The sequence below is a fragment of the Procambarus clarkii genome, chromosome 65, assembly GCF_040958095.1.
Source record: "Procambarus clarkii isolate CNS0578487 chromosome 65, FALCON_Pclarkii_2.0, whole genome shotgun sequence".
NCBI classification, from domain to species: Eukaryota; Metazoa; Arthropoda; class Malacostraca; order Decapoda; family Cambaridae; genus Procambarus; species Procambarus clarkii.
Window position 1 is genome coordinate 9424172 of NC_091214.1, and position 12720 is coordinate 9436891.

At 40.0% G+C, this 12720-nt stretch overlaps 2 protein-coding genes across 2 annotated transcripts; one reads left to right on the forward strand and one right to left on the reverse strand.

Annotated features, from left to right (window-relative positions):
* Positions 1-287: 287 nt before the first annotated feature.
* LOC138354923 (uncharacterized) lies at positions 288-4495 on the reverse strand. The gene is made up of 2 exons (XM_069309414.1): positions 2923-4495; positions 288-2774 (listed from the first exon to the last, which is right to left on the reverse strand). Exons 1-2 carry the CDS (start codon positions 2936-2938, stop codon positions 1522-1524), a joined length of 1269 nt encoding a protein of 422 aa, XP_069165515.1. The 5' UTR covers positions 2939-4495; the 3' UTR covers positions 288-1521.
* A 1455-nt stretch (positions 4496-5950) lies between these two features.
* Positions 5951-7693, forward strand: LOC138354924 (baculoviral IAP repeat-containing protein 8-like). Its single transcript, XM_069309415.1, has 3 exons — positions 5951-6503; positions 6632-6796; positions 6908-7693. The coding sequence occupies exons 1-3, from the start codon at positions 6137-6139 to the stop codon at positions 7591-7593; spliced, it is 1218 nt and encodes a 405-aa protein (XP_069165516.1). The 5' UTR covers positions 5951-6136; the 3' UTR covers positions 7594-7693.
* The last annotated feature ends 5027 nt before the right edge of the window (positions 7694-12720 follow it).

Here is a 12720-nt window from a genome sequence, read left to right on the forward strand (position 1 = left end):
TTTATTTTCCAACTAAATCACCCTGAGATTTAAGATCACCGTATTTTCTAACGTAGTAAAATTAATCTGGACATTAGCCTTAGATCATCAGACATAAATATATTCGATCAAGTCCGTCTCCAGCGTATCTCTTATCCGAGTATACACATAACCCCAACCTGTTTAATTATCTTTCACCCCCTCCCACCTTCCTCCATCTCATCCAAGTCTCGTAAATTTAAAATGTAGCTGTTAATTTGCGTTCTTTCCCCGTTCATAGCATATTCTCTGTAAGTTCAGATCTGTACTTAGTCTTACATATTCTCTACTTCTTTCCAATTTTATACAAGACTTAAACAACTATTACCGTCTCCTCTATCTTATTTAAACATGAGTCATATGTAAATATACCCCGACTCTTTCCATCCAATACAAGTCCTAGCTTGTTCACCGCCCAACTCACTACGCTATTTCTACTCTACATGTTATAGCATGTTTTCCGCTCATCTTGGTACCAACCCTTACAATCTCTCTCTCATTCCTTTTACATGTCTCAGCATGTCTCAGCATGTTCGCCTCGCATCTTACTACGCTGTCTACTTTACATGTTGTAGCGTGTATTACTGTGTCCCATATCTTATTTAAACATGAGTCATATGTAAATATACCCGACTCCTTCCATCCATTACAAGTCCTAGCTTGTTCACCGCCCAACTCTCTACACTGTCTACTTTACATGTTGTAGCATGTTTTCCGCACATCTTGATACCATCCCTTACAATCTCTCAATCCTTTACACATCCCAACTTTCAACCCTTTCTTACAATTTTCCTCCATCCCTCCGCTACATGTTCTTACCCGTTCATTACAGTCCACTACTTATTCTCTAATCATCTCTGTACTAATTCTCAAAACTAGTTGGTTCTGTCATTTTAGTAAGTAAGTAAGTAGATCATCGTTATTAACAACGACAACAACAACAACAACAGTAACATTACTAATTCACAGTAAGTTACTACTGAGCATTTGGTAGTTATCCATTTTCAAATAATGTCAATATAAATCATTCTAAGACATCTTCGTACAATTAAAGATACTTGCCCGTGCACTAAGTCATTACTTACAGTAGCATCTTAAGGCATTGTTTTCGTAACTCAGTTTTATTAAACATACACCTTCATTAGTCAAAGGAAAACTTTTCAAGTCATTGTATTCAATATTTCCGTTAAACTTACTACATCATGTCATTATTCGGTTTCATAATTAAGTACTTGTTTCAGTCCTCCAATGTAATAAGCAAATTATTCTATTAAGGATAAAGAAATCTTATTTAGAAGAGGCATTAAGTTTATTACAACATTTAACGCATACAAGTGTTCTTAGTAGTTATACAGGTATTCAAGAAATCATAAGTGTTCTTAGTAGTTTTACAAGTGTTCAAGAAAATCATAAGTGTTCAAGAAGCAATTATATACAGTTATTCTTAGTAGTTATACAAGTGTTCAAGAAAAACATATACAAGTGTTCAAGAAATCATAAACACTATAGTCTTATATAGAAATAAACATTTGAATTTATAAAAGAATTATAAGTAAAACATGTATTTGATTTCACACAATGAAACTCACTATCCAGCAAGTTAAAAAATCCATCACATGCACAGCATCCCCCTTCCCCTTCTCCAAAATAGATTAGTTTTTGTCCCTTAAATTCCTTTAAAACATAGAAAGCATCGCTATAAACATTATCATCACGAATCAATTCAGGCCAGGACATTAGAAGTACTTCTCTGTCATTACAATAAGTCCTAACTGCTTCTACAGCATCCATTTGTTCAACCTCCATCCACTTACTCTCACCCATATTCGAGTAATTATCTGTAGCTCGTACCACATTAGTATGTCTTATCCTAATAAGATTTTCAATAAAGGCCATACCAGAGAAAACACCAAGTACAGGATCCTGTCCTATAAATCTCATCACTGCCTCTATTTCTATCTTTTGGGGGGTATGATATCCTATTTCTGGTCTCATCTTTATTAAATTTAACGGAAAAGATGGAAAGCTCTCCTCCATATGATCAATTAAACTCCAATGTTCATCTTCTTCTGTTTTAGGGTGAATAATACTAAGCTCTTTCACAGTCTTACTATTTACCTGCTGTTGCAGTTCATCCTGGCTCATTATAGTATACACTTCTCGTTCTTCAGAACTCAACTTATTAATAAACCAGTTTGCAGCATTTGGAGAACCAATTTCATCCACAAATTTTCTTATAAAAAATTTATCCTTTAAGTTACATCCTATAGGCACTTCTTCAAATTCTGGAAATATGTATTTAAAACGGGGTTTAGGTCTAAAAGTGCAAATTATTTTATCGCCTTTAAATAACAAAGAAATTTTCTTCATCTCGGCCTTACTAGGAGTTTTCGTCAGCAACAACACTTGACAATTCTCATGTTTCTTGAGTACATCTGTAACACTCTCTTTTAAGCTAAATAAGACTATGTCGCATTTTATCATTGGAAGTTCTTCTTTCAACTTTATAAAATCATGACCGATCAGTATCATTAAAACATTTTCACTTTTGCTAATAAACTTTGCTAGAGCTGGAACAATGTTCTCATGCGTACATTTATCAGTATGTGTCATCACTTTATAAGTCCGTTTTTCAGCCAGGGGCATATTCTTCCACAAAACAGTCGAAGCTGGACTTTGCCATATAGTTTCTGACACAAGATCAGGCATGCTTCCAAACCCTGGTAGACTCTTCACATCCATCACATGGGGTAGATCTTTAAACAAAGAAAAATACAATATTTAACACAGGGACTATTAAATAATCATAATATTTCAAAACTAAAAGATATTCAATAATAAGCAAAAATTATATCACAACAAATATAACGAGTACTGTAAGTACATCATACAATAATCACTTACTGTATACAGCAGCCATCGATCCGAGTATGTCTTCTCACTGCTGGACCGAGATGGGGAGTTTATGTCAAGATATATCCCGACCTAGCTTATCACATCGGAGATTGTTACGCTCCGCCCCCTCTCTCTTAGCTGTAGTTTCCAAATTAGTTATATGTATTATTTCAGATCTACTAGTTTTAACTACGACATTCTCTTCCGTTTATTAGATCTACCCTCTACTTGTTTCTTCTCTCTCCCAGTCCCCGTAACATCTTCTCCAAGAGGTATACGAACCATTAATAATTCTTTTTTATTATTCTTTAAAACATAAGCTAAATGGGCTAGTCCTGGAAAATAGTGTGTCTCCCATTCTTCTTGTTCTTCTTTACTCCATCCTATTCCGTCATTAAACCCAATACCATATGGAATAATTATACGCTGGATTAAATTATTATTTCTTGCCTGACAACAAATTTGCCTTATTGCAGATTTAAAACTCCAACGTTTAATAATATCTTTCTGTAATCCTAGATCTTCATTAGAGCTACTGTATTGAAGTCCTATAATATGAGGTTTTATTTCTGGTTCTGGAGATAAAGCAAGTACTATACCACCAGGAGTTATATTATTCTGTACCACTTCACACTCGGAAACTTTACTGTAAGGATATTTTTCCCATAACAGTTGTGCAAATCCACCAGATAAATTATGAGAATCGTAGACAAGACAGTCTCCAGGTTTTAGAATTTCATCACTAGTAAAATCAGCATCTATAATACACTTATTCAAACGCTTAAGCTTCACTTGCATGTACATAGAACAATCCATCTTGAAGTAAGACAGAAAAAGTTTCGTACCTCTTCCTATATACTCAGAAAAGTAGAGTTGACATTTAGACATTAAAAAGGGAGAAAATAAACACACGAGTTTCTATTTTGTTATTTAATGTGTAAAAATGTACAATGTATTTAATTTGTAAAAATGTACAAAGTATAAATTATTTACAGACATTATTATTCCCAATCCATCTTCTCTTCTAAATTTGTAAAACTACTACTAACACACATTGTAACATTAGTATCAACAGACGTAGTAACATTAACAGGTGTTGAATTAATTGTATCAGACAACTTAGTGTTGATAGAAGGTGAACTAGCATCAGCGGTAGCAGGCGTAGCATCATCTTCAGGTGTCCTAGCAGCATCAGTAGCATTAGTTGTGGATCCATTTTGAAGAACAGCAATGTATGGAATCTTATTTTCAAAGATGCCGTGGGTGGATGACTGAGGAGGAACGATGTTTTCGGGACGTACTATGAAGAGTACAATACCTCGTTTTCGTAGTTTTTGTCCTATTTTCTCAAGTATAGGCAAATATTTACTTTCCCATACTGCGCAGTTGTCCAAATAACTTGACATGCCAAACCCATATGGAATAATAATTCTCTTAACACATCTTTTAAGAATGAAAACAAGGGCTTCCTTCAGAGCATTTTCAAACCAGCGCCATCTCTGATATTCTGTATCTTTTTCAAGTCCATCGTAAAAATGTTCATCTAAACTTCGTACTTCACACGGAGGATTTTCATATGCTGGTAAAGTTGCAGGTCTACTAGCAAACTGAGTCACTAAACCAATAATAAGGGGTAGATGGGGATCTTCATCCATCCTGTTGTTAAATTCAGGTGGTTCTCCAATATGTATACTGCCAGGGTTACTGCGATAAGATACAACAGCCCTGTTTTTGTAAGGAAAGTTTTCACGATGTAATCTCGCATATGGGTAACGATCCCACAATCCTTGCACAATTTTACACATTTGTACACTCGTAGCATCAAGATCGTACAATAAACAGTCGTGATTATTGTAGACGGGCAGGGAGGCAAAGTCTCCAATAATAGTCTTGATCTCCATAGCCTTGAATATCCAAGCTTGAAGTAGATTCTGACATCCAAGAAGAGGAGGACACCGTAAGAGATCACTCCGGGGAAGCATATATACATCTTTAGGCTGCGCGTAGAAACACTGCGCACACAAAAGGTTGCCAAGTGTTACTTGCTCTTCCTCTGCATAATCTCCTCGTTAAACAGTAATTTAACTTCCACTCCGTAGGGTTTTAACTGTTTATACATATCTTCAATAACAGGAAGATAAGTATTTTCCCAAACCTTATCTCTTCGAACACATGTAATCCCAATTCCTGTTGGTATTATAACTCTCATAATTTGAGGAGAGCCCTTGATAAAGTTAAATAAATCTTTCATACCATTCTTGAAGTAGACGAGACGATTAATGGATGTATCTTCGTTTAATCCAGAGAGCATGTTTCTGTCTTTTGAGTTTTCTATAATTCCCTGAGCAATGTTATTACTTTCTATAGGTAATCCAATACCGTATTGGGTGGCTATAGCAACAATATACGGAAGATTTTCTCCTTTAGAGATATGAATTGTTCCTGGTACTGGACGATCTTCAGGGATACATCTCTTAAGACTGTACAAGGGTCGGCGAACATTATAAGCGTCAGCGTGAGAATATTTCTTGGCTAAGTCTAGGGCCATTCCTCGGGGAACACAGGATATACAGTTCACTCCGTACACAATACAGGTTTCATTATTACAAAATGAATCGTCGGTTAAATAACCCTGACAAGTTGTCAGAACAGTATCCATGGTGAATTTTTCTTCCTCGTAAGGTAGTAGATACGATCCAGATAGTCGTAATAATATCCCTAATGTGAGGTCCGCGCTCTTATATTGGGGGAAATGTAAAAGTTACCACGTATTTGAATATATTAATAAGGATTTTTGTTACCTTAGAGTGATATTATATATGACATTATAACTAATAGTATATTTCATTTTAGGATATAGATGCTTTAAGCATATATTTTAATTAGATTAAATAAGAATTTACTACTAAATTATATATATATATCTATCATTATGCACGGCAGCTACGAATAATGACGTAACAGTATACTTTTAGCGAGATTGCCAAAGTGATGTATTTTTCTAATAAGTCTAATAAATAATGAAAGTAGTTTACTAAGTATTTATATAAGAGCTTTATTTAATTAAGAAACTTTAAGGATTTTTAAGTAGAGAAGTATTTAGAGGAGATTACTGTCTATTATAAATGAGGAAACTGTTAAATATGTAGCGATGTACGATACTTATTTTAGGGATATATATACTTGCTTATCCTACTCTAATAGTTAGTGCTGCCCTCACACGATGGATCCTTTGTGTGCCAGGAAGTTTTACAGTATAGAAAGCCTTAAATGTGCAGGAGTTAGACTACAAACATTTGTGGATTGGCCCATTAAGTGGTTAAACCCTATTGACTTAGTTGAAGATGGGTTCTATTACCTTCGCAATAGTGATTATTGTTTGTGTGCATTTTGTTATTGTATAGTAGGTGCATGGATTGTTGGTGATACCCCCAGAAGACGTCATAAGATCATTAATCAAGACTGTGCCTTTATTAGAGGCGAGAGGAGTGACAATGTTTCTTTAGAGGTGTCTGAGATAGCTTTCAAATATGGACTGGAATTTGTTTCCCATAAAATAGAACTGGGAAATAAGAAAATAAGTGGTAGTAGTAAGTATATATTCTTATGATGTATTCTTATACCAGTCTTATATACTCTGTACAAAACTTGATTGCTTAAATAGATACTTCTTATTCTTCTAAAGAATAATTTACGTAACTACGTTATATTTTTTTAGGTGGTGCTCCTCCTAAGGAAGATCTGGGATTGATCAAATTTAGGAAATCGCTGAATCCAGGATTGGTAACTTATAAATCTCGCCTAGAGACATTTGATATGACATGGCCTGGAAGCGTCAAGCAAACTTCTCATGAGCTGGCAGAAGCTGGTTTTTTTTACTGTGGTATGAAGTGTTTTAACTATTTTAAACTTAATAGAGTTATAAGTAAAGAAATAATGAATATTAGTTAAAAGATAGTAACGAGATAATGCTGGATTGTTTTATGGTTTTCAGGTATAAGTGACCACGTCTGCTGCTATCACTGCGCCTGTGGAATACGAAATTGGAGACCAGAAGATGATCCTTGGACGTTACATGCGAGATGTAGTCCAGAATGTGCTTACATTATTCTTGCAAGGGGCAAGGAATTTGTTAAGAATGCTAGATTGACAATACCATTACCTATAAAACCTATAGACAATGATTTAATTAATATCTTAATGGAGGGTATGGATAAGTTCAAACATCTGATTCATAAAAAATTAATACCTGTGGAGAGTATAAGATATGCTTTAAGTGAGTACCTTAAGGAATCCAGAGATTTGTTGCCTTTTATTATACAAAGTAGATGTCTAGAAATCGTGTTGAGGTATATGCAAGAGGGAACAGATATTTATTTACGGGTACGGGACTTAATTTATGAAGCAGTTGATGATAAAAAGGAACAAGAAGCTACGCTTGAAGATCTGGGATTGAAAACTTTACCGGAGACTTGTACTAACACTGATGAAAACAAGGACTGTATAGAACAATCTTGGGAAGAAGATATTTTATGCAGAGTTTGTATGGATAAAAATATAAATATTGTAATACTACCATGTAAACATATGGTGACATGCAGTGGTTGTCTTTTAGCTCTGAAATGCTGTCCAATTTGTAGAGGAAATATTTTATATATAATAAATCCAATTGCTTCTTGAACACTTATGATTTTCTTGAACACTTGTATAACTACTAAGAACACTTGTATATGATTTTCTTGAACACTTATGAATACCTGTATAACTACTAAGAATAACTGTATATGATTTTCTTGAACACTTGTATATAATTGCTTCTTGAACACTTATGATTTCTTGAACACTTGTATAACTACTAAGAACACTTGTATATGATTTTCTTGAACACTTGTAAAACTACTAAGAACACTTATGATTTCTTGAATACCTGTATAACTACTAAGAACACTTGTATGCGTTAAATGTTGTAATAAACTTAATGCCTCTTCTAAATAAGATTTCTTTATCCTTAATAGAATAATTTGCTTATTACATTGGAGGACTGAAACAAGTACTTAATTATGAAACCGAATAATGACATGATGTAGTAAGTTTAACGGAAATATTGAATACAATGACTTGAAAAGTTTTCCTTTGACTAATGAAGGTGTATGTTTAATAAAACTGAGTTACGAAAACAATGCCTTAAGATGCTACTGTAAGTAATGACTTAGTGCACGGGCAAGTATCTTTAATTGTACGAAGATGTCTTAGAATGATTTATATTGACATTATTTGAAAATGGATAACTACCAAATGCTCAGTAGTAACTTACTGTGAATTAGTAATGTTACTGTTGTTGTTGTTGTTGTCGTTGTTAATAACGATGATCTACTTACTTACTTACTAAAATGACAGAACCAACTAGTTTTGAGAATTAGTACAGAGATGATTAGAGAATAAGTAGTGGACTGTAATGAACGGGTAAGAACATGTAGCGGAGGGATGGAGGAAAATTGTAAGAAAGGGTTGAAAGTTGGGATGTGTAAAGGATTGAGAGATTGTAAGGGATGGTATCAAGATGTGCGGAAAACATGCTACAACATGTAAAGTAGACAGTGTAGAGAGTTGGGCGGTGAACAAGCTAGGACTTGTAATGGATGGAAGGAGTCGGGTATATTTACATATGACTCATGTTTAAATAAGATATGGGACACAGTAATACACGCTACAACATGTAAAGTAGACAGCGTAGTAAGATGCGAGGCGAACATGCTGAGACATGCTGAGACATGTAAAAGGAATGAGAGAGAGATTGTAAGGGTTGGTACCAAGATGAGCGGAAAACATGCTATAACATGTAGAGTAGAAATAGCGTAGTGAGTTGGGCGGTGAACAAGCTAGGACTTGTATTGGATGGAAAGAGTCGGGGTATATTTACATATGACTCATGTTTAAATAAGATAGAGGAGACGGTAATAGTTGTTTAAGTCTTGTATAAAATTGGAAAGAAGTAGAGAATATGTAAGACTAAGTACAGATCTGAACTTACAGAGAATATGCTATGAACGGGGAAAGAACGCAAATTAACAGCTACATTTTAAATTTACGAGACTTGGATGAGATGGAGGAAGGTGGGAGGGGGTGAAAGATAATTAAACAGGTTGGGGTTATGTGTATACTCGGATAAGAGATACGCTGGAGACGGACTTGATCGAATATATTTATGTCTGATGATCTAAGGCTAATGTCCAGATTAATTTTACTACGTTAGAAAATACGGTGATCTTAAATCTCAGGGTGATTTAGTTGGAAAATAAAGAACTTGTACAAATGAACTAAGCTGGGGCACAAGAGTTGAAACTTAATAACTGAACTGGTTTTTTATTTACTATGTCTGAAAATGTAGTTGGGTGATTTGGACTGAGAGTAATGATTTTACAAAAGTGAGCTTGGACAGAGGACAAGAGCTAGAGTTTTATAATTGTTTACTTCATATTTACTATGTCTGAAATACAGAGGGTAAAAATTTCAGGGAAATTGGACTGATACTAACGAAGATATGAAAGAGAACTAAGGCGGGGACGAGAGCTGGAGCTCAGTAACTGACTTGATCTTATTTACTAACTTTGAAGTATGTCTGCTTTTAATTTTAGGGAAATTGATGGGTTATTTACAAAGATACGAAAGAGAATTAAGGCGGGGACGAGAGCTGGAGCTCGATAACTATTTTGATTTTATTTACGGTGTCTGAAATACAGAGGGTAACAATTTAAGGGAAATTGGACTGTTACTAATGATTTTGTACAAATGAACTAAGCTGGGGACAAGAGCTAGAGTTTGATAATTGTTTGCATTTACTAAACTATGTCTGAAATACAGAGGGTAGAAATTTCAGGGAAATTGGACTGATACTAACGAAGATACGAGAGAGAGCTAAGGCGGAGGACAAGAGCTGGAGCTTGGTAACTAATTACTGTATTGAACTACATTTGAAATATGATTATTTTTAAATTTTAGAGGGATTGGAATGATAGTATTCTTTATACGACAGGGGACTAAGGTGGGGAACGTGAGCTAGAACTTGCTTACTAACATGATTTATTTGTGTAAAACTGACTTGCTTAATGAAAAGGAGCAAACATACTGACTTGCTTAATGAAAAGGAGCAAACATACGATGTTGGAAAATAGTTGAACTGAATGAAAGGAGAGAGAGAGAGAGAGGAGGGACGGTCCAGATATTATGGATAAGATAAGATAAGATTAAGAGCCGACTGGCTGGCTGACGTCTAAAGTAAACACAGGTGAGGCGACAGATTGCGAGGTAAGGGGGGAGGGAGGGGGGTGTGATGTACGAAACCCTGAAAACAATGACTTACACAGGTGATTTTCTAAATTTATATGAATAACTAAGGCTTACATAGACGATTTTGTAAGTTGAAAACACGTAAAATATGTCCGTAGAGTTCTCCTGGAAGCCCTAAAGTGCTACACATGTTATTTGAATTTCTCCCATAAGGCCTTAACAAACTTCTAAGTCTCGGAAATTATTTTTCTTATAAGAACTTTAGCAAACTCGTATGACATTATTTTTCATTATAAGAATTCCCTAATTCTAAATCTGTGACTCCCCAAATTCGCCTGAAAACCCTTGGGGCGCACAGGGGATATTTGACCTGAAACCCTTGGGGCGCACAGGGGATATTCTAAATTTACCTGAAACCCTTGGGGCGCACAGGGGATATTCTAAATTTACCTGAAACCCTTGGGGCGCACAGGGGAATTTTCTCCCAGAAAAAAAAATTCCCCTGTGTGGAGCCATCCCTACTACTGACTGCTAGGCACAACACTAGTGGGCGACTGCTAGGCGCGCCACTAGTGGGCGACTGCTAGGCGCAACTCTAGTGGGCGACTGCTAGGCGCGCCACTAGTGGGCGACTGCTGGGCGCAACACTAGTGGGCGACTGCTAGGCGTGCCACTAGTGGGCGACTGCTAGGCGCGCCACTAGTGGGCGACTGCTAGGCGCGCCACTAGTGGGCGACTGCTAGGCACAACACTAGTGGGCGACTGCTAGGCGCGCCACTAGTGGGCGACTGCTAGGCGCGCCACTAGTGGGCGACTGCTAGGCACAACACTAGTGGGCGACTGCTGGGCGCGCCACTAGTGGGCGACTGCTAGGCACAACACTAGTGGGCGACTGCTGGGCGCGCCACTAGTGGGCGACTGCTGGGCGCGCCACTAGTGGGCGACTGCTGGGCGCAACACTAGTGGGCGACTGCTAGGCGTGCCACTAGTGGGCGACTGCTAGGCGCGCCACTAGTGGGCGACTGCTAGGCGCGCCACTAGTGGGCGACTGCTAGGCACAACACTAGTGGGCGACTGCTAGGCGCGCCACTAGTGGGCGACTGCTAGGCGCGCCACTAGTGGGCGACTGCTAGGCACAACACTAGTGGGCGACTGCTGGGCGCGCCACTAGTGGGCGACTGCTAGGCACAACACTAGTGGGCGACTGCTGGGCGCGCCACTAGTGGGCGACTGCTGGGCGCGCCACTAGTGGGCGACTGCTAGGCGCAACACTAGTGGGCGACTGCTAGGCGCGCCACTAGTGGGCGACTGCTGGGCGCAACACTAGTGGGCGACTGCTAGGCGCAACACTAGTGGGCGACTGCTAGGCGCAACACTAGTGGGCGACCGCTAGGCGCGCCACTAGTGGGCGACTGCTGGGCGCGCCACTAGTGGGCGACTGCTAGGCGCGCCACTAGTGGGCGACTGCTGGGCGCAACACTAGTGGGCGACTGCTAGGCGCAACACTAGTGCGCGACTGCTGGGCGCGCCACTAGTGGGCGACTGCTGGGCGCAGCACTAGTGGGCGACTGCTAGGCGCGCCACTAGTGGGCGACTGCTGGGCGCAGCACTAGTGGGCGACTGCTAGGCGCGCCACTAGTGGGCGACTGCTAGGCACAATACTAGTGGGCGACTGCTAGGCGCACCACTAGTGGGCGACTGCTAGGCGCGCCACTAGTGGGCGACTGCTAGGCGCGCCACTAGTGGGCGACTGCTAGGCACAACACAAGTGGGCGACTGCTAGGCGCGCCACTAGTGGGCGACTGCTAGGCGCAACTCTAGTGGGCGACTGCTAGGCGCGCCACTAGTGGGCGACTGCTGGGCGCAACACTAGTGGGCGACTGCTGGGCGCGCCACTAGTGGGCGACTGCTAGGCGCAACACTAGTGGGCGACTGCTGGGCGCGCCACTAGTGGGCGACTGCTAGGCGCGCCACTAGTGGGCGACTGCTAGGCGCAGCACTAGTGGGCGACTGCTAGGCGCGCCACTAGTGGGCGACTGCTAGGCACAACACTAGTGGGCGACTGCTGGGCGCGCCACTAGTGGGCGACTGCTAGGCGCAACACTAGTGGGCGACTGCTAGGCGCGCCACTAGTGGGCGACTGCTGGGCTCAACACTAGTGGGCGACTGCTAGGCGCAACACTAGTGGGCGACTGCTAGGCGCAACACTAGTGGGCGACCGCTAGGCGCGCCACTAGTGGGCGACTGCTGGGCGCGCCACTAGTGGGCGACTGCTAGGCGCGCCACTAGTGGGCGACTGCTGGGCGCAACACTAGTGGGCGACTGCTAGGCGCAACACTAGTGGGCGACTGCTGGGCGCGCCACTAGTGGGCGACTGCTAGGCGCGCCACTAGTGGGCGACTGCTGGGCGCAGCACTAGTGGGCGACTGCTAGGCGCGCCACTAGTGGGCGACTGCTGGGCGCAGCACTAGTGGGCGACTGCTAGGCGCGCCACTAGTGGGCGACTGCTAGGCACAATAC

What these genes read in the sequence shown, in the direction of transcription:
- LOC138354924 (XM_069309415.1), top strand. Translation starts at nt 6,137, where the DNA reads ATGGATCCTTTGTGTGCCAGGAAGTTTTACAGTATAGAAAGCCTTAAA. An exon ending in TAAGAAAATAAGTGGTAGTA is followed by an intron (nt 6,504 to 6,631) that starts GTAAGTATATAT and finishes ATATTTTTTTAG; the next exon opens with GTGGTGCTCCTCCTAAGGAA. An exon ending in AGCTGGTTTTTTTTACTGTG is followed by an intron (nt 6,797 to 6,907) that starts GTATGAAGTGTT and finishes TATGGTTTTCAG; the next exon opens with GTATAAGTGACCACGTCTGC.